Source organism: Dermacentor variabilis, chromosome 6, assembly GCF_050947875.1.
Source record: "Dermacentor variabilis isolate Ectoservices chromosome 6, ASM5094787v1, whole genome shotgun sequence".
In the NCBI taxonomy this organism is placed as follows: domain Eukaryota; kingdom Metazoa; phylum Arthropoda; class Arachnida; order Ixodida; family Ixodidae; genus Dermacentor; species Dermacentor variabilis.
Genome location: NC_134573.1, coordinates 188,571,267 through 188,593,770, shown reverse-complemented (window position 1 = coordinate 188,593,770; position 22,504 = coordinate 188,571,267). Strand labels below are relative to the sequence as shown.

Here is a 22,504-nt window from a genome sequence, read left to right as displayed (position 1 = left end):
CGTCATCCAAGCTAGTGGATGAGCTTGTGGCTCCTGGAACTCAAATACTTCAAACACGAATGATGGGTCAAACCAACGTTGCGTTGGTAACATTTGAAGGACTTAAAGTGCTTCGCTACGTGCGTTTCTATGGTGCCGAACTCCGCTGCTACCCCCATCGACCCTGCCAACTGGTTTGCAAGATATGTCACAAGCTCGGCCATTGGGCTGATTACTGTCCTACGCCGCACGTGGTCATTTACGCGACGTGCGGGACTGACAACCCCACCCAGTCACATCCGTGCACCCCACACTGCAGATCCTGTGACGGCACCCACCCTACAGCGGATCCAAACTGCCCGCGGCGTGCTAGGCAGACACTGAACAAAGCATGGGTGCGGAAAGCTCTCGAGAAGGAGCAGCGTGAACTCCAACCCTCCAGCGACCCGACCACTACCACAGATACGGCGGAGACCCGAACGTCGCGCGCCCCAATGAAGGAGACCAGAAAAGTCCGGTCGGAGACCCGTTCGAGCTCCCGTCGCAAGTTCCGGACCCGCTCCAAGTCTCGGTCCCGATCCCGCGAGGTATCGGTGCGCCTCCCAGAGAAGCGCCCTCCTTCCCCATCTTCCCGACAACCCTACAAGAAGGCCCTGCAGACCAACGCCCCAGCCAAGGTGACCCTGGTCCCTTCAGGGGTGCAGCGGACCCCGGAGAAGAAAACAGCAATGGAGGCGCCTCGGGAGGTAGGTCGGGCGAAGGGTACGCCACAGCTCGCTCCGCCCAGTAAATCTCTCCCTACCCCTTCCCCTATTACCAATTCGTTACCAAATCCCGATCCTCTAATAGAAATAGCCCGCCTACGTCGTGACATGGAGGCGCGCTGTGAGCGCCTACAAAAACAAATGGACGCGCTGGTGGCAGACATGAGCACCCAGTATGCAGGCGGCTTTGGACAGGATAGAACGCCAAATGGAGGCCCTTCAAATAGGGATTTCGGAGCAAGTAAAATCATGTATAGAGTTCACTTTCGCACGCATGCAAGTTCCTGAGCTTAGCGGTAACAACGAAAGCGCGCTTTCCGACCAAGGCTCTCGGCCGCAACCTTCAAATGTGGGCACCCGGCGCCCGCATCCCTATGCACGACCGCCTGCTTCCTCTCGCGACGATGATGGCGCCGCGTAACGCGGAGTAACTAGTGGTGTGGCAGTGGAATTGTAGGGGATTCCGCCGAAAACGAGGTTCCCTACAGCAGTATATCGCCACATCCACGAACCCTCCCGATGTCATCCTCTCACAGGAAGTCAATTTGCACCCCTTCTTTATCCGGCTACAGCACGCTCTCGGGTGTCTCTCCTCTTGTGGGAGCCTTAGTTTCGAAACATGTTACATGTCGCATGCATACCACTAACATTGACATTCCTCACCAAATATTGGAAATAATTACGCAAGGTAAACGCAGCGAGAGTCTGTTTATATTCAATGCATACAGTTCCCCCCGTTCGCTAACGCACTGTTTTCAGCACCTACTAACAGAATTTGGTAGGTTTGGACGGGTTTGTGTGGTGGCCGGCGACTTTAACGCTCCGCATACTGCATGGGGTTACGTTAAATCGCAGGCTAAAGAGACCCGCTTATGGAATGCCATCTGTAACATGAGATACACACTCCTTACCGACCCAGAGCACCCCACTCGGATGGGTAACAGCGTATCTCGTGACACCTGCCCTGACCTTACCTTCGTGCGCAATACTGGCCCAGTCGTTGCGCACGGGCCTTTAGAGGAGCACTTTGGTAGTGACCACTACATTGTGGCGACCACCTTGTCATTATGGGGTGCGCGCAGGCCCGAGCGAAATGTGCGTATAACGGATTGGGCGAAATTCAGGGAACGTCGCCAGGACCCACCTGAGCGCCAAAGGTACGAACGCTGGCTTGACTCTCTCGCACAAGATCTAGAGGCCACCACGAGCACACTGCGCACCACAACCGAGACACCAGACATAGACCCGCATTTACTTCATCTTTGGAACGCCAGCAGAGGGTTGACACGACGATGGAAACAACAACGCCTCAACCGCAAACTTAGGAAACGTATAGATCAAATTACACGGGAATCTCAGGAGTATGCAGAGATTCTTACGAGGAATAACTGGCGAGGATTTTGCGATCGCCTCTCAGGCACATTGAGCACAGCAAAAACGTGGTCGATTCTTCGCTCACTCACAGATCCCACCACAACAAAGGGAAAAACATTTCAACAGCTGCACATCCTAATGCACGAGTACCGGGACGATGTCTCGACACTCCTCAGAGAGCTAGAGAAGCAATTCATACCCACAGGCCCGCCGCCGCAGTACCCTGACTATCCTTATGTAGGCGAGGCGAACGAATTGCTAGATGCGGACATCACATCTGACGAGGTGCGGGTGGTCCTACAAGACCTACGCCGCAACACGGCACCGGGAGCCGACCACATCCGATTAGCCACCCTTCGTAACCTCAGTGACGCGGATATTAACCACCTCACCCATATCTTCAATGATTGCTGGCGCAAGGGCATGCTTCCCCAAGCATGGCGACACGCCGACATCGCACTGATCCCCAAACCGGGCAAGCCTGTTAAGGTTGAAAACTTACGACCCATCTCCCTGACATCCTGCATTGGTAAGCTCAAGAAGTATGTACTCTTGCGGCGTCTGCAGCCCTTCCTCGAAGAAAAATCATTCTTTTCTAACTCTCAATTCGGATATCAGGCTCATCTGTCTGCCAAAGATGTGCTTTTACAATTGTGGGAGGAAGTCATAGGACCTCCGTCGTCCGCCCAAACGAGAGCACTCATAGCCTTAGACCTAAAAGGGGCATTCGATAATGTTGAACATGACCTCATCCTTCGCAATGTTGCACATTCACACTGTGGAATTCGTATGTACAACTATATCCGCGCATTTCTTCGAGATCGCACAGCCACCGTAGGAATGGGACCGCATCGATCCGGTACGATTCGCCTTGTAGGACGTGGGACACCCCAGGGCTCAGTTCTTTATTCAATATCGCGCTCGCAGGGCTCCCCCGACTACTCGACCAGATCCCTGATGTCGCCCACGCTATTTATGCGGACGACATTGCTATCTGGTGGACACGGGGTTCCGACGGAGCCATCCAGGACCGACTGCAGCAAGCAGTCGATACAGTTTCCGAGTACGCGAGAAAATACGGCTTAAGATGTGCTCCGGAAAAGTCGGAGCTCATAATCATTCGCCCCCGGAGCCGTTCCTCTACTCCCCCTATCACTGTGCACGTGGATGGCACACCGATACCACAGGTTAATCGTGCTTGTATCCTCGGCCTACACATCCAAGCGGATGGCAGGTCAAACTACACTGTTTCCCTTCTATCCAGACAGATTGAGCAAATTCTGGCCATGATCCGGAGGGTCTCCAACAGGCGCTCGGGCCTTCGAGAAGAGGACCTGCTGCGCTTGGTGGAGCCATGCGTGATCAGCCGCCTTACATACCATCTCCCATTTCAGCGGTTGACCCAAGCGCAACAACTTCGCATAGACGCAATGATTCGCAAAGCGACGAAGCTGGCCCATGGCCTCCCGAACTATACTTCCACACACCGTCTCCTTAACTTAGGGACACATAACACACTAGGCGAGCTGCTAGAGGCACATTGGGTCAGCCATCGCCAGCGCCTCCTACTCACTCCTACTGGCCGCCATCTTCTCACACGGCTAGGATACTCTGTCCCACCCCTTGAGTCTGAAACCCGTCAAACGATCTTGTCGTCAGCGATACGTCAAGCACTAAGTATTCATTCATTGCCACGTAATATGCACCCCGAGCATGACAAAGGGCGGCGCAAAGCCCGTGTACGATACATTGGCCGCATGCTTGCAAACATCCCGGAAACACACACTTTATACACGGACACATCACGCACTCAAGAGGGCTATACCTCGGTAGTTTTGGATGGCACCGAATCCCTGAGAGACTCTGCTGCAATGAGCGGAACAAATGCCGCTTACGGGGAAATTCTCGGTGTTGCTCTTGCAATTCGATACGCCATCCGTGTTCCTGAGGAAGTGTATATATTGACGGACTCGCAACAGGCACGCCGGGCGTTCCTATCAGGACATGGCATCCCGAGAGCGGCGCACCAAATTCTCAAACAGATCCCGCAAAATACTCTAACCACACCTCCCCGCATCCACTTACTCTGGACCCCTGGTCATACCTCGCTGCCGGGTAACGAACGCGCATATGCGGTTGCCCGAAAAATTTCCCTCCGGGCGACTCGGCGTGGTGAGGCGACTAGTTCTGAGTGGGGGGATCCCTTGCTCCGTTATAAAGACATACTCCGTCATTATACACGCATTCGTCGCACCCACGCCGCACTACCGCCGTCCTTCTCGCGGGAGGAAGCAGTGGCATTACGCCAGTTACAAACCGCAACTTTTCCTAATCTTGTCTCTCTCAATAAATTCTACCCACACTGTTAGGCAGATCGTTGCCCTGGCTGTGGCAGCTCGCCCACAATCTTCCACGTCACGATTGAGTGCACTGCAAACCTCTTTCCTCCCTTGCCAACTCTCCTTTACCCCCTACGCAACAATGAGCTGTGGGACGATGCCCTCCGCCACGGACCTCCCGAGGTCCTCCGAGCAGTGATACAACGGGCTCGAAACACCGCCGGAATCATCTTAGGGACCCTGGACTGAGGGTTCCTCCCGCACTGCTCTCGCCATTCAGATATTATCAATAGAGATGTTTTACTCTCTCTCTCTCTCTCTCGGAGGGGAAAACGATGTACGCCAGCCAAACGTCGTGATCGGCACAGGCAGAGAGATAGACAGATAGTGATCTAAAGAAAGGAAGGACGCTTGATTCTGCAACCCGTGAGGGAGCACGGCGAAGCGTCGTCAGGGGAGAGGGTGTCCGGGCCGCGACGCGCCTCGCACCGGTCCCCGCACAGCCTCAATGCGCGCGTGGCGCGCCACCTGTCGGGGCAGCGCCGTACATTGAGAGGAGGGGGTCTTCTGTGTTTGCCGCAAGATGGCTCTGCGTGTGCGGAAAGCGCAGAAGAAATGTAGCGGAAACGCACTTCGCTACTCGTGTAACTGCGACTTCTGTAAGTTACATGTTCATAATTACCGATATACACCACAGTATAACTTTCTTGTAATAGGAAACATTGGTTGCGCTTTCTAGACAATCACATGTAAGAAGACAGGACAGGCGCAAACCGCTGATACTTGGCATGATGAAGGGAGAATACAAAAGGAAGCGCCCGATGTAGAAGAAATGAAGTTTAGCAGGATGCGTTGTTGGGCAAGTTGGTTCATTGTAATAGGAAACATTGGTTGCGCTTTCTAGACAATCACATGTAAGAAGACAGGACAGGCGCAAACCGCTGATACTTGGCATGATGAAGGGAGAACACAAAAGGAAGCGCCCGATGTAGAAGAAATGAAGTTTAGCAGGATGCGTTGTTGGGCAAGTTGGTTCATTGTAATAGGAAACATTGGTTGCGCTTTCTAGACAATCACATGTAAGAAGACAGGACAGGCGCAAACCGCTGATACTTGGCATGATGAAGGGAGAACACAAAAGGAAGAGGCCGATGTAGAAGAAATGAAGTTTAGCAGGATGCGTTGTTGGGCAAGTTGGTTCATTGTAATAGAAAACATTGGTTGCGCTTTCTAGACAATCACATGTAAGAAGACAGGACAGGCGCAAACCGCTGATACTTGGCATGATGAAGGGAGAACACAAAAGGAAGAGCCCGATGTAGAAGGTTCTCCCTTTGTGTTCTCCTTTTGTGTTCTCCCTTCATCATGCCAAGTATCAGCGGTTTGCGCCTGTCCTGTCTTCTTACATGTGATTGTCTAGAAAGCGCAACCAATGTTTCCTATTACAATGAACCAACTTGCCCAACAACGCATCCTGCTAAAGTATAACTTTCTACGGCTCGTTTCTAAGGCAACACCACATTCACTAGAGGCGTTTTTACCGCTTTCAAGCATCGAACTCGTGGCTGAGTGGTAGCGTTTCCGTCTCGCACTCCGGAGACCCTGGTTCGATTCCCACCCAGCCCATTTTGCAAGTTGTTTTTTATTCATGAAGTGCCTCCAGGGATTTATCGCTCACGACCAACGCCGCCGACGCCGACGCCACTGGCTTTTCTGCGACACGAGATCCTTAACGCTGTCGCGTTAAAAAAACGGAATGCTTCGTTTCTGTGTTGATTATCGACGCCTCGACGATGTTACCAAGGACGTGTACCCACTACCACGTATCGATGGCTCTTTAGACAGGTTGCGGCGAGCTAAGTATTTTTCATTTCTCGATCTAAAGAGCGGTTACTGGCAATTTGAGGTAGATGAAAGAGACCGCGAAAATGCTTTCGTCACTCCAGATGGCCTTTACGAATTCAGAGTACTGTCTTTCGGTCTCTGTTCGGCACCAGCAACTTTCCAGCGAATGATGGACACCGTTCTCACTGGTGTGAAGTGGCAAAGCCGCCTCGACGACGCGGTAGTTTTTTCGGCGACATTTGACGACCACCTGAAACGACTGCGGCAAGTTCTCGAAGCCATCCGATCGGCTAACCTTACCCTTAAGCCTCAGAAGTGTCATTTCGGCTACAAGGAGCTGATGTTTCTGGGACACGTGGTCAGCATGGAAGGCGTTAGCCCCGATCCCGCAGGAACTGCCGCTGTAGCCTCGTTTCTAACACCGACCGACAAGAAAGGTGTCCGACGCTTCCTGGGCCTTTGCGCACACTACCGGCGTTTCATCGAAAAATTTTTTCGAAGATGGCGGAGCCGCTGACTCGCCTCACGAGGGACGATGTATCGTTCGTCTGGGCCTTAGAGCAAGAGACTGTTTTCACTGAGCTTCGACAGCGTCTGGTGTCAGCACCAGTTTTGGTCCACTTTGACGAGTAGGCGGACACGGAAGTTCATACAGGCGCCAGTAACGTTGGTCTTGGTGCGGCGCTTGTACAACGGCAGGAAGGTATTGAAAGAGCATGCCTACGCAAGTCGCACACTATCGCGTGCAGAGACCAACTACACCACCGAGGAGAAAGTGTCTTGCCGTCGTATGGGCGCTGGCCAAATTTCGACCTTACCTCAACGGCCACCCATTCAAAGTCGTAACCGATCATCACTCTTATGCTGGCTTGCAAATCTGCGGGACCCTTCTGGACGGCTGGCACGGTGGAGTCTACGTTTGCAGGAATACGACGTGACCATCGTGTACAAGTCGGGCCGCATACACGAAGACGCTGACGCACTCTCGCGCGCCCCTATCGACACTACCAACCAGGACATTGAGGACGACGACGCTTTCATTGCGGCCGTGAGCGTTACTGATTTGTCCACACGGCAGCGCGCAGACGACGCACTACGGCCTATATTCGAACATCAGGAAGGACGAAACCCATCAATACACCGGCATATCGCTCGATGATTGTCATCTTTTTGTTTACGACATGGCGTCTTGTATGAGAACTCCGCTGCCACCAACAAGACCTACCTTTTGGTCGTTCCAACAGACCTCCGTGCCGAAGTTTTGTTCGCCTGTCATGACGCGCCCCCGTATGACCATTTGGGTTTTACGCGAACGCTTGATAGAGTGCGCAAATCCTACTGCTGGCCGAAACTTGTGACGAAAATTTGTGACGAGTATGTATTTGTTTATACAGGGTATCTACAATTCAAAAGTTTCGTTTATCACGTTCAATTGCTGTTGCAAGATGCACCCCACCCCTTATGTAACACCCCTGATAAAGGGCCTTTAAGGAAAACTGACCTGACCTGACTGAGTGTGTTAGGCGGTACGCCCAAGCCTGTCGTGAATGCCAGCGCTGAAAGCCACCAGCTGTGAAGCCTGCGGGATTGCTGAATCCGATAGACCCACCTGGCAAACCTTTCGACCAGGTCGGCATGGATATTCTGGGCCTGTTTCCACTGTCGTATTCTGGCAACAGGTGGATAATCGTCGCCACAGACTATTTGACGCGGTATGCTGAGACAAAGGCGCTGCCTCGAGGCACAGCTTCCGAAGTTGCTCAGTTTTTCATACAGAGCATCATCCTACGGCATGGCACCCCATCGCACGTCATCACAGACCGAGGCAAAACCTTTACAGCACAGCTCATTAAAGACGTTTTTAAACTCAGCTACACGATCCATCGAAGGACAACTGCCTATCATCCGCAGACAAACGGCTTGACCGAACGGCTGAAAACGATGACTGACACGTTGTCTATGTACGTAGACGTACATCACAAGACGTGGGACGAGATACTCCCTTACGTAACGTTTGCCTATAACACTGCTACGCAAGAAACAACACGCTTCACGCCGTTTTACTTCGTTTACGGCCGTGAAGTGCAGACTATGTTAGAAGCAATACTGCCGTGCGACAACTTCGATCATCTCGACCTCGCCCACTGAGATGCCGAACTTTCCGTGCAACGCGCGGAAGAAGCCCGTCATCTTGCCCGCGTGCACATAAAGAAACAGAGCATCGGTGCGCACCGTTACAATCTCCGCCATCGACAAGTCGAGTTCCAACCTGATGATCAAGTTTTGGTCTGGACTCTCGTACGCCGAAAAGGACTATCCAAAAAGCTTTTGAGTCGCTACTTCGGACCTTACAGAGTGTTGCAGCGAATTAGTGACGTGAATTAAGAAGTCCGTCCTGACGGGAGCCAGCCTCCCCGACGTCGACAGCCGCAATCTGAGATTGTGCACGTTGTGCGGTTGAAACCGTACTATAGCCCCTAATATTCCACGTTTTCAGCCGCTTGGGTTAGTTTTTGTTGTTGCTCGTCCCTCAGTGCCTGGTGACTATACCGCACACCACAGTGATTGTGACTATAGCCTATGTGTTCGTCCTAGGCCATCTCGGGGGCTCTCACGTCAAGCCTATGTATGTTTACCTTTTTTTTTTTTCGAAGAGCGGGTAATGCCGCACGGTGTGGCACAGCGGGGGTACTGAAGAAGAGGAGCACGAGGTCCGTCTCGGCATCGCGCGTCGCCGCTTACGTTTTTGTAAAGTGCAAACGCCTGGATCTTCATTCAGCGTCTATACTCCAGCAGGGTACACACAACAATATTTTCCACATTTCGTGGGGTTTCTTTACCAGTCGGAAAAAAACAGTACGCAATTAGTGCGTCGCTGAAAACACCATAGTTAGATGTCATTTGGGGGTACTTGGGGGGGCCTACAAATGCCTAATTGACACTTTGATAACTAGGACAGTACTTCTCGAGTTAGATCATTAATTACAATTACCTAAATAAATCTCAGTAACGAAAAAATTACTGGCGGCTACTACACTGTACAGGAAACAATATGCACTAGGTTTTATTCGAGTAACGCAACTGCTCTCTTTTAAAGACTTAGTGCATGATAGTTGGAACACCCTGTATAATTCACTCAATAACCTAAATGAGACCAAGCTGGATTCACTCGAAATCAGAATCAACAGCAGTCACGCGCAGCAGCGGTTATACTCGCATCACAGGAAAAAAAGAAAAAGAAAAAAAGGAAGAAAAAGGAAGAGAGAGACAGAGAGAGATAGAGCCTACAGTTTCTCCGGAAAGGCGAAGCACTATTAGTGATAGCGAAGTATACGAAAAATACACGAACGAAGACTACATCACCAAGAGACGCCAGATTCTTGGTGGTGCGAGAAGGCCTGTGAAAACTGTGAAATTGAACTGTCTCCTACTACGATGTCTTGTAAATACTCATATAAGGCCGTCACTTTAGTGAAGAATTCTTCGAGGTCACACTAAGTTTCTTCAAGTGCAACTGTTATTAAAGTTACTATATATATATATATATATATATGTATATATTTATATATATGGGGGGGTGTTCGGAAGGCTGGTCGGAGCCCCGCCTCCCCCCCCCCCCCCACCCGCGGGAAAATGAAAACATTCTGCTTTTATGAGTCCCATGTGTCCTGGTACCCATACCAAGCGGACTGTGGCGTAGCCAGACATTTCGTTCGGGAGGGGGGCGGGGGGGTGTAGCAGGGAGCTCCCGTTCCAGCTCGCCCTGCTCCTTATAGAATTTGTCTAGGGATAAAATACATCAATGCTAACTGCATTGCCATTGCCAAAGATGCTGCAAACGAATTCTTGAGCGCTACGCACTGTAGAGACATGTAAAATATGTATTTTTTTTTTCATAAAAAAATAAATTCGTATGTCCCAAAAGATTGTGCCAAAAATAACTGATATCAGTGCTTCCACCTTTCTTGTCTATTTAAAAGAAAATATCACACGAACTTTAGAACTATATTAGTTCGAAACCAGCAAAGGAGTGCATGGCGCTCATATGAAAAACGTGAAGGCCATGAAATGAACAAGTTGAGGACAAATACTCTTTTGAAATTTTGTAGTACAAGAACCTTCCTTACATTTTTGTAGATATGCGACGGCCTGGGAAAAATCTCAATGATGCTGTCCTTCGTTCTAATGTAACGCGCAGGAGCAGCTCTCACCGGTTGTGTGAGTAATTGCACCAATATTATAGTCGCTACAGAGAGTACTACAGAGAGTGCATGAACCTCGAACGCTCTCTGCCTAAAAGAGTTCGTGCTGTCGCGAGTACTGCGTGAAACAATCAACAGTTAAGCAGCACGTGTTTTAATTTTCACAAAAGCAAGTTACTGAACGCTAATGTTCTAAAACCAGGACTATGCATTCTTGCATAACGTACATCCTACGTGCCGCAAATGCACCACGCGCTGTCGAAAGCAGGAACCACTGACCTGCTAGGCGTCCATTGTACCGATTCCGAAACGCATCGGTTTCGGCCTGCGCTGGCACGTTAGCATGATTCCCCCGAAGGGGGCAACATTTCCCGCAGGCACTCCTTCGTCCGTTGCCGTTGCCGTGACGCGGTACATTGCGTACAGCGCTGCAGGCACGTTTATTTCACGAGCTTTGGAACGTTCCTCCTGTCCCACCTGGACACAGCCACATCCGGGAGAGCACGGTCCAGGTAGCACAGCGCAACACGTAGACGAACGCAAACCTGCCCACACTGCGCCTTTGCCGCGGTACGAAACCTACGGGGCCACAAGTGCGCGCACACAGAACCATAACAAAGCCGCCATTGGGCCCGAAAGCGTGGCCGCTACCGCAAAAGAAATAAAAGAACAGCAAAAAAAGGAGAACCTACTACGTCATTTCCTCCACACTTCTCCTAGCGCGTGGAAGGGGTAGGGCCTCTCCTCAGTTTTCCTTTCTCCGCGGTTATAATAGAGATTGGTAAGGGTTAATAATGACTAGTAATAATAATGACTACTGGGGACTTGTAATGACTACGAATGACTCCGAAATGAACAATATATCTAACGACGGCTCAGAACTACACGACCAATTATGGGCTATCCAGCGGGCCCGGGCAGCGGTGGAAAGGCTATGCCTCACCGCACACAATGCCCGGGTGGCCTGAGCCCGGGCTGGCAACCTCGCAGGTCCTTTTTCCATTAAAGTTTTTTCCGTCCGTCCGTAATGACCGCAACTGATTACAAATGACGATGATTAGTAGTGAGCAGTAATAACTAATGACTGAAAACTTGTAAGGACAATTAGAACCGCAATTGATTACAAATGACTAGGTGCTTAGTAGTGAGCAGTAATTACTAACAATGACTGAGAACTTGTAAGGACTACAATTCATTAGAAATGACTAAAAATGCTTAGTAATGACCAGTAATTACTAGTATTGATTGAAATGACCTGTAATGACTATGATTAGACCAACATGTCTAACGACGGCTTGTAAGGACCACAATTGATTACAAATGACTAAAAATGCTTAGTAGCGAGCAGTAATGAGTAAAAGAAAGAAGAGAAAGAGAAGAGGCAAAGAGAAAGAGGCAAATGATAAGAGGAGGAAGAGTAGCCTTTCGCCGTTCACCTCTGAAGAGATATCTTAAGAGAACCTGTAATTTTTTTCTCTCTTTGTCGATATTAAATCGGGCGAAGCACAGGAAGTGGTTGACTTCACGCATCCGTCGAGCTTGCATCCGCTCACCATTGCCACTCGCTCAGCGATATTACAAGTCGGATCGTGCTCAGTCAAGTATGAAGATGGGAAAGACAGAGAAGCTTGATCAGGTGTGCAAGGAATGGAAGACGCAGGAAACCAGGGGTGCGATAGGAATTCGTTGTTCGAAACGCACGTTCAGTTAGCGTTCCGTTTCGCCTCACGCGACTGGCCTAGGCCAATTGCGTGATCTTATCGCTTTGGCACGCGGCTCCTGCTGCGCTGAAAAGGCTCCTTCCTTCGGCATGTCTGTTCCCTTCAGTGTCACTTGAGGGAGTGACACCGAATAGGGATGGACGTTATGAGCGTCCCATTTGGATTAGAACGGGGCGGTGGGCTGCCCCACCAAGCTCTTATTATTATATTGCCTAATGTCCGACGTTAAAAGAACACGATGAATTCCCATAACCAAACTTTCTGAACCCTTATTGTGAACTCAGTTTTTGCATGCCTGCGTTGTTTGTCGTTTCCCTAGTTTTCTTCCACCATTGGGATGGATGGATGGATGGATGTTATGAGCGTCTTTTTAGTAACATAACAATAACGATAACATGAAGTTATCGCTGAAAACAAATAAAAAGAATCAGCGGAACCCAACCGTATGACAATGACTGTCAACGGTAATGCGTTTAGCATTGAATCAATATAGCGACACGATGTATTGCCCCCATCGAAACGAGTTTGCCCGAGGCGTGTGCCGCAACGGGATTCTTCATACTCACTTCCCTAAGAACACTCGGCGCCACCTAACTGCACAGCCCTCACCCTACCCGAGAGGACTGGGAAGCGGCCCTGCTCGACTGCTCAGATTGTCAGGCCTAGCAGGCCTTGGTCCAGAGAGCGGGGCGGCGGCTTCAACCAACTGGGTCCCGGAATACGACACCACCTAGTGTGTAGGGTCCTCTAGTGAGATCCCACACCACCACCACCACCTAGCACCGCCGCAAAGCCTGCGCCTTGCCTCTGAAATGAATGGCCCGCCGGTGCATGCAGCAGCTGGGCGCATTTCAAAGATGCGGCACATTTCTTTCTGAACACGACGTGCCAGCTAGTGGCACTGCCCAGAAGTGCGCGCGTGGCCTCTGAGACGACAAGCGTTGCTCACCGGTGCCTGCGAACACTGAGAATTGTTCTCTCGTTTGCCATACACTCAGTGGCACCTTACGTGCCACCTTAAGATTAGGGTTTGCATGCATGCGATTGATCGCGTTGTGGGAGCGGAGTCATCCTTGCAGGCGAAACGCAGTGGAGCTTATTGACTCATGATGACGCTGACTCCCGCAAGAAACGGTGAGTCGCATTGGTTACGTACGTGCTATGCTGCTTTCTCGTGAAACGCGGTGCGTTCTCAATCTGTCTGCTCCCAAGAAAAGCAGCAGCAACTGCAAACAGCGCTTGTTCCAGCTTTTGGAGTTTGAGACCCTCATAGGGCCGGGTCATGCAGTCTCCGCTACGTTCCCAAGCACTGATCCTGCTTCGAACACTGCGTACTGCGAACACGAAAGAGCGGTAGGTCATCGGACGCATACGATCTTGCTACAAAAGTTATGGGAGTTTTACGTGACAAAACCACAATCTCATTATGAGGCACGCCGTAGTGGTGGAATAATTTGGGCTACCCGGAGTTCTTTAACGTGCACCTAACTCTAAGTACACGGGTGCTTTTGCATTTCGCCCCGTCGAAATGCGGCCGCCGTGGTCGGGATTCAATCTCACGATCTCGTGCTTACTAGCCGAAAACCACATCCACTAAGCAACCACTGCGGGTAAAATATAGGCAGTATCGGCAAGCGAAAGAGAAAGCTGCACTCCAACTCGTAAACTAACCTTTGCTTTATCCCTCACACGTGAACTGACCACTTCACGATTCCCTTTATAAGTGAAGGATATGCGTGCTTAGCTTCTGAAATGACAACATACATTACTATGCAATTTACGTAACGCGAACCGCAGCGTACAGTTACCGCAAAAGCAGTCAACAGTGTAGCAACGCCACGCCACAGAGCACTTGCCGCGCACCTTTCGGAGAAGCCTGCAACATTTGCCTTGCTTTCTCTCTGATGCGGCTCGCCGAATGGACACGCATAGCGCAACACCGCGATTCCATACCACAACTTGAGCGCGGCATTAAACGAAAGTGCCGGTAGCCATGTTTTTTTGTTTATTTGAAGAGATTGACAATTTCGAATGTGTATCGAAAAAAAATCAACCGGGAGTACTAAAATCTACCGCGCGCTCGGACGTTTTTACCACGCGTTGGGTCGCCACATCGGCTTCAATCGCGTTGCGGCATGCTCCCTCCTATTATTTTCTTCCACCATGCTTTCTGCTTACGTTCCACTTCCCGCCAACTGTATGGATGGATGGATGGATGTTATGAGCGTCCCCTTTGGAACGGGGCGGTGGGTTGCGCCACCAAGCTCTTGCTACTATACTGCCCAATGTCCTACCTAAGTTAAAGAAAAAGAAACTGAACTCCTACAACCAAATTTTTTGATCCTCTATTGCGAACTTTGCTTTCTCTCATTGCGTAGCACCATCTGCCGAGGCACGTGGAAATCATTCAACAGCTTTCAGACAGTACAAGTGCCACTGTGTTACTACAGTGGAGTGCAAAAACTGAAGCCAGTGAGAGACCAGAGATGGCTGGCCATTTTTTTTTTTCTGTGCTCGTGCTAGGGTTCGTAGCCAGCTTGGCATGCACACCGCTTTGCGCTATAGTTAACAGATTGTGTTTGCTTTGGGTTCACTGAGTGCTCAAAACGAATGAGGGCAGTGCCAATAAAACTCCCGCCACACTGTATACCTATAAGGACAGTGTGCAGCTTGACTACGCTTCATAAAATCTAAACTTGGTGTAGGCATACAACAGCCACTGAGGGAGCAAAATAAAGAAAAACACAAGAGTAGCAATGATGTGCTCCAACGTGGTGCGGAAGATGGTCGGTAACTGGTTCCATATTGACTTTATATTTGTTTATCTAGAGGAGCAAATAAGTAAGTTTGTGTTCACTGTTTAAAGGGACACTAAAGTGAAAAATGATTTCTTCTGCATCAGAAAATTACCGTTCTGCAACACCAAAAACACCACTCTTGCAATGCTAAGACGTTTGGTAAGCCAGAAAAAGCGCAAGAACGAAATACGGGTGGCGACGCCTACTTAAGTTCCCGCACCTGGGGGCTGTGACTTCTTGGGTTTTGATGGCATCTTCTAGGGCCTACTAATTATATATAGCAGTACAGATTGACTACATTGTGTTCTAAAAGAACCAAATATTAAACATGGTAAGTTTCGGGAACCTTTACTAAGCCAATGCGGCCCAAATGCAAGAACATACTTTGGGATCCCCTACGTCACGCTGACGTACCGGCGCTGAGGTTTCGGCGCGACATTCACATACTGATACTTGGACCTTTATTTTCTCATCTAATAAACTATTTTTTTTTAATGACTGCCTGCAGGTTTCTCAAACAATGCTTCATTAGTCCAAACTGATTTCTTGTTTCGCTTTAGTGTCCCTTTAAGAGCAAAAATGGTGCAGTTTCTGACTTCCTATGGACTGTTCACAAAACTGATTGCAAAAGTTTCTCTGCATCCACAGCTCGGAGCACTGCATTATTCTTCAATGTTGCTTATCCTTGTGCCAACGCGTTTTTGTTTTTGAGTTTGGTGAGCCGCAAGCTGCCACAACTTTGTGCATAGTACTCTTGTCGGGTGCACCAATGCGTCTGTCACAGCCTGTTGACATAAGCATTCAGCCAATGCAGACAGCTCCCTTCTCACGAGCGTATTGGGCAGAGATTTTTCCTGGGAAATCTCTGCTATATATAATTTCGTAGCATAGATTTATATTTATACACTACACATTTCAAATACTATTTCACGAACAAGTTTTCAGCATGATTCAGAGCTTCCCTGATTTGCCAAGATATGCAAAACTGGATCAAGAAATACGAAAGCACAAGGAATCAGCTCATGCCAGACACATTCGATTTCTTATGCCATAACCTGTAGTGTAATAATGTTGATCACATGAAAACTGTGAGAGACAATGCTTGGAAGGCAAGAGGTCAGTTCATGTACCGGATAAGCACTGTCACTGTCATGTTCTCTTGCCTTCAATAATCATTTTAGCGCATCTTATGGTCAGCCTGTACCCGACAGCCCTTTATTTCCCATTTTTATTGCAATAACCAAGTAAAAAAAATTGACAAAGACCAGCAGGAGGACCATTGTTAGTTCTTCATTTTATTTTACTATACAGCATACAGAAGTTAGGTGTGGTAGATAAAAGAAAGAACAACAGAGGACAAAGTGGCTACCTACATTTTTACAGAACAGGTAAACAAAAAAATGGTAAAGAGAGCACATCCCAGTTCTCATGCTAAAAACAATAAAGATAGAGGCACAGCATTGATGACTGGGAACTCTCATCAGTAAGAAAAAGCAAGAGGAAAAAAGGACAACAGACTTGCTGCTTATATTTACAGGCATGTTTGAGACCACGAGGCTTTCCTTGCAAGCACGACAACAACGCTAAAAGTGGCCCTCATTACAAGTAGTAGTAGGTGCTTGAAGATCTTGTTGACTATCGCACAAAACGCCAAGTCTTTGCGCTGGCATTTTGACATGCTGAGAATCTTCTGGGCTAACGGCACCTCTGTTCATAGAAAGAGCACTGGTGTGAATTCAAACAAACTGCTAAAAAAAAAGAACAGAGAGAAGCACAGAGAGGAGCAAAACAGTCACGAAATGCACCTGGTCTGGTAAGTCACTGCTGAGCCGACAGCAATGACGATGGCCCAGCAACATTTTCCAACATTACAGAGAAACAGCTGCAATTACTGCACCAGTGTGTGCCAGAGAAACAGCACTTTCAACATGCCATTATTATCCCATACAGCCAAGAAACCACATTGCCAACAATTAGTAACTTGGTTACCTTAGAATATCCTAAATAATATGTAGTGCCTTTCAGTTCAATGCTTTGCGTAGCATGATGTCTGCATCTGGAAAAAAGAAAGATGCTTTCCTCACTTCAGTATGCCAGCAAAACGTCCTGCTGTCTCACGTTTTTCTTGGTGCACCACTCATGATGCCCATGCATACACTGCACGATAAATAACTTCAAAACCTAAAAAATCCCACAGGCAATCCAGTGTTATCAAAAACAACAAAGCTTCAGATTATTTGATGCTATTGCATGTTAACAACCAAATGCTCTTGACAGTTTTCTTTCCTCAGTTGGTGTTGACAAATCCAGAGCTACCTTTTAAGGATGCCTGCTTTTGCAGGCATGGCTTTGCAAGGTCACCTACACAAGCCAGCTACTGCTTTCCCAAGAGACTCAATGTCCTGCCTCTTAGCGCGACCAACTGTTGAAGCTCCTACGTTCTGAACACAAGAACGAAGAAACAAGAAGGTTGCCTGTGAACCAGCTCCCACAGAGACTGCTGATGATGGCACAACAGTGGGAAGCTTGGTGCTTGGGGGCGGGATCAACCGTTCAAGACTGGCAGAATCTGCAGCACTGGTCCATTTACGAGAGCAAATCTGCACAGGGAAGGGAATGATAAGAACTGTGACAACAAGCTCCACACTAGAAGCCTAATACTACATGCAAGTTATTGAGTTGTTCGGACTTAATTTGTTGAGGCAAGAATATCTAACCAAACTGTGCTGATAGCCAGCCATGACGGTCTGAAATCTGGTTGCACAACAAAATCACAAAATACGGTTCCGCTATGGGAGAGCACGAAATTAAATTGCAGTATACATGTGGACAACTTTCGGTGGCAATGACAGGAAAGCTACAGAGGCAAACCATGCAGGCCCCCACAGCACTCCTGCAAATAAAGTCCTATTTGCGTTCACTTAAGATGGGGAACATAAACACCCTATTTGCTACAGCCCTTAGTTTGAAATAAGAGATAAATTACATCACTCAGTGTTTATTTTGAATTGTGTCGCTTTGCTCTTCCACAACACCACCGCATTTGAAAAGAAAGAGCTGGTCATTAATGCCCTCACCGGTGAACTGCATCTCTTGGGTCTTGGCGCTGTTATTCCTGTTATCTTCCTCAAAGCCAATGAGAGAGTTCCCGGTTGGCACAATGCGGTTGGAATTGATGTCACCCGAATTGCGAAGGTTCTCCACAGCCTGGCTTCCAGTGTTCAAGGCTTCAGATTTCAGGGGTCCCAGCGAGTCTAGACCAATCAAGTCAGCAACTTTCTCTGACCTGCCAAAAACATAACACAACTCTCTTTGTTGAACTGATAATGAGGTGGTGTAAGTACTAAATGGCCCAGCTAGAATTGCACTTCCAAAATAACAAGCGTATCATTTTTACTTAGGACTGGTAGGCATAAAAATGAAGCAAGAATTAAAGATATGTGCTGATATGACCTTTTGCACTCCAGATACATCATTCTGTAACCTCAAATACTGTGGAAATTTTTGGAAAGTGAATAACTGTCCAGAGTGGGCAGAGTGAAAAAATAATCCCAAGTGGCAACTCTTGCACTCTGTTCTTGAAAAGAGCAAAAATCTATGGAACAACAGCTCTGAAGGTAATAAGAAAGTAATGAGCTAGCCATCCCAATTTTTGCATTTTACATTTAGCAGCACTATTTTAAGTCATAATGGTATTAAAATTTTACTTTCAATGTTACATCTTTTTTTTCTGCTTGGAATTATACAGGTTGTCCCACATAACTTGAGGCAAAGTTTTAAACATGAAAGGCACTCCGGCCTGTCGCCCCGTCACATAGCATGTTTTTCCTATTTCACAGGCTTTCTTTGGAACGCGGAAGGACCACGTGAGATGTATTGTGTTGGAAACAATTTATTGAGAGGTTTCTCAATGTACTTTACAACTTTGCGTATCACACTTGGGGTCTGCAGCCAATACTTAGAAAGTTGATTAATTAAACATAACTAATCCATTAGTTAAGGGGAAAATAAAATATAGCCCGAGTAACTCTAGGCCCAGTGCCAAAATTATGCATTCGGTTCAACTCGCGTCCAAAGTGACTTTAATTTTTAAAACTTTCGCTCAAGTTATGCGGGACAATCTCTATAACGCTGATAATTAATTTATTAGTACCACAAAATGAGTCCCAAATGCACCCAGACAAAAGATTTAATTTCTAAGCTGCTTCTGCTGAGCCACTTCTGTTTCAGTCTCTAGAAGCCAGGTGCTCAACAGTTGAAAAATTTATTCTATGTTGGTGTTTGGAAAAAAAAGAAACTTGAGGAAAGAAAGAGGCATCTAGCAGCCTGAGAAACTGCTTGTAACGACATAGTTGATGTAATAGAGGCCCCTGTCAATATTCGTCTGTTCGCAGACGACTGTATCATTTTTAACGATATTAATACAGTTCATGATCAACTATCTCTTCATTTAGCCTTAAACAACATTCTTGAGTGGAGCAACAAGTGGGGAATGAAACTTAACTCAGATAAATCTGTGCTTCTACGTATAACAAACAAAAAACTACCCCTAAAATTTTCTTATTCTATTGGCCAAGATCCCTTGGCCGAAGTGAGCGAGTACAAGTATCTTGGAATTACAATTACTAACAACCTAAATTGGAATAGCCACATTGCTGCTACCGCCTCCGCTGCTTTCAGAAAGCTATGTCTACTTCGCCATAAGCTTAAACATGCATCCCATGAAGTAAAATCCTTAGCCTACACCACATTTATTCGACCCAAATTGGAATACTCATGCGTTATTTGGAACCCGTTTACCAAAATCAACATTTACGCCCTTGAAAGGATACAGAGAAGAGCCATACGTTTTATTTTTTCCAAATACAGCCGCGAAGAGTCTGTTTCTGAATTACTGCGGACAAATGGCTTTCACACCCTTCAAACGAGGAGAAAAATAATGCGCCTGCAGTTCCTCTACTCCTTGATAAACCGTAAATTTTCTTTAGATCCTAGTTCATACATAACACTTTCCGCATCCAGGAAAACCCATCATTCCCACCCCCTCGCTCTCTCCCCTTACGTTGCCAGGACAAACCTCTTTAAATTTTCATTCTTTTCTCGAACCATAGAAGAATGGAACCTCATCCCTTTCCATCATCTGAACTCACCTGAATCAATTCAAACTCATATTATTAGTATTTCTTAACTAACATTGCTGTTTCATGTTATATTGTTTCATTTCTTGAATTTCATATTTTTGCAATTCTGCCTTTTATACATGTACTTTTATTTGTTACCATGCCCCTCCTGCTTGGGCCACACGGCCTGCAGTATGCTGTAAATAAATAAATAAATAAATAAATATGGTGGCTGTGCCTTTAAACACTTGCCCAGTGACATTGGGCAAGGTTGACTGGTGTTGCAGGCCACCAAATGCATCACTCCTGTGAAAAGAATATGCCAGAAGAAGACGCAACACAAAATATACTGAATGTACACAAAATGTGGTGCACATGTTAGCATTTATGTCAAAATTTACGCCCCTAAAGGGCAGCTTTGCAGTCCAATGGGAATACCATGATTTCCCTGCTGTATTTAAGAGTGACAATGACGAGAAACACTAAATTAGTTTAGACTGATAAAGTATTCTTTGAAAACAGTTTTTGTTAATTTTGTAACAATAGGATGATTATTAGAAGAAAATATGGGGGGTCAGAGTTCTACCTTCTTTTTTCCCAGTTCACACCAAAGCTCCAGCAGTGGTACGCCAGTAGACATAACGGATTTCAATGTATCTTTTTTTTTTTTTATTTGGCATGCTGGCTCAGTGAACTTTCAACTTTATTTCGCATTTTCCTTTTTACAGCAAAAGAAAATGCAAGGGCAGGAACAAGAAGCTGCACAATCGCAGCTTGGCGGGGCTCCTGTCCCGTCTTTGACTAACAGTTGCAGCATATTCCCAAAGAGAATCTGTTACATATGTACACAACAATTTCATATTAAACAGACATTGATATTCACATCAGAACATTTATAATATCTATATACATATATTCATATGTGTATCAACACCAACCCAGCATCTATACATATTTGCATCTGTACATGTAGGCATACATCTGTAGCCAGAAAAAGGGGAGGAAAAAGATCATGAACAAATGATAAGCAACACCTGAAAAAATACACTTTAAAAATACCAACAATTATACTCAGAATGTAACAGCAATGTTCAGCGGAACAAAAACAAGAAATGCAGGACAATGGAAAAGCGAGCTTTGCAACATGCTAAGGAAAAATATCATGAATAAAAAATAAATAAATAAGAAAAAATTAAAAAAATTGCAATGTTATCACTTATAAAATTTGACCATTATTAATTAAATTTAATTTCAGTGCCTTTCTCGCAATAGCATTTAGTTCGATATGGGAAGCATGTATCACGTTGAATATTCTCGGCACCTGGTACTGCAATCGCTTGAAACCATAATTAGTTCTTCTGAAAGGTAACACCCACTGGCTCTGTTTTCTGATTTGATATAATGTTTCCCTTGATTTGACTAAGTTACACAAGTTTATGGAAACATTGTTACAGCGAAAATATTTTTGTAATTTTTAACACTAGGTTATAATCATAAAAATATTTAATAGGAAGCACATTAAGAGCACGAAATATCTCGAGTGTATGTGCATCAAACGGTACGTTGACAACATGTCGGACAGTTTTCTTTTGAAATGTTTTTAAGCTTCGTATGTTTGCTTGCGATGTCGTACCCCACACTAGATTACAATAGCTAACATGTGAAAGGAAGAGACTGTTATATAACATCAGTTTTACCTCAGAGGGCAGTATGTGTCGTAATCGACAGATTATTCCACATGCTCTCGCCAAAGTGGACATAATACGCTCAACGTGTGCATCCCAAATAAAATGTTTGTTAAAAATTACACCTAACGTTTTGACATTATCAACTAATTCTATCCTTTCTGTGCCGAGGTAAAGAACAGTATTGCAGTTTACTTGTTTTTGTGGTGGCGTAAACAACACAGCCTTAGTTTTATTCACATTAATTGCTAATGAGTTTAGACTACTCCACTTTTGCAATAAGTTTAAAGTTTTATTTGCCATATTTGTAAGTTGTGCAATATCAAGTGATCTGAAAAAAAGGCTAGTATTGTCCGCATAGACTATGATTTGTGCATGCTCACTAATATTCGTTATGTCGCTAATATAAATGTTAAATAGAATCGGTCCGAGTACACTTCTTTGTGGAACGCCTTGTGTTAGTTCTCTTGCTGACGAAAGATTTGATCCAATTGCGACGCACTGCCTTCTGTGCTCAAGATATGATTTCAAAAGTTTAAGGGGAATCCCGTGAAAGCCATAATGGTTTAATTTTGAAGATAGGGCTTTATAGTTAACCGAATCGAAAGCCTTGGAAATGTCAACGAATGCACCTAGAGTTAACATTTTGTTCTCAAAATTATTTAAAATGATTTCCT

General features: G+C 46.7%; 1 protein-coding gene across 18 annotated transcripts in view; it reads right to left on the bottom strand.

Annotated features, from left to right (window-relative positions):
- Positions 1-16,296: 16,296 nt before the first annotated feature.
- Positions 16,297-22,504, bottom strand: part of LOC142585972 (uncharacterized) — a 148,879-nt gene continuing 142,671 nt past the window's right edge. For all 18 annotated transcript variants that reach the window (XM_075697125.1, XM_075697136.1, XM_075697140.1 and 15 more), the window contains 2 exons: positions 18,100-18,308; positions 16,297-17,622 (listed from right to left, as the gene is read on the bottom strand). In XM_075697125.1, coding sequence (XP_075553240.1) covers positions 17,609-17,622; positions 18,100-18,308 — 223 coding nt within the window. In that variant the 3' untranslated portion in view covers positions 16,297-17,608. The remainder of the gene's footprint in view (positions 17,623-18,099; positions 18,309-22,504) is intronic.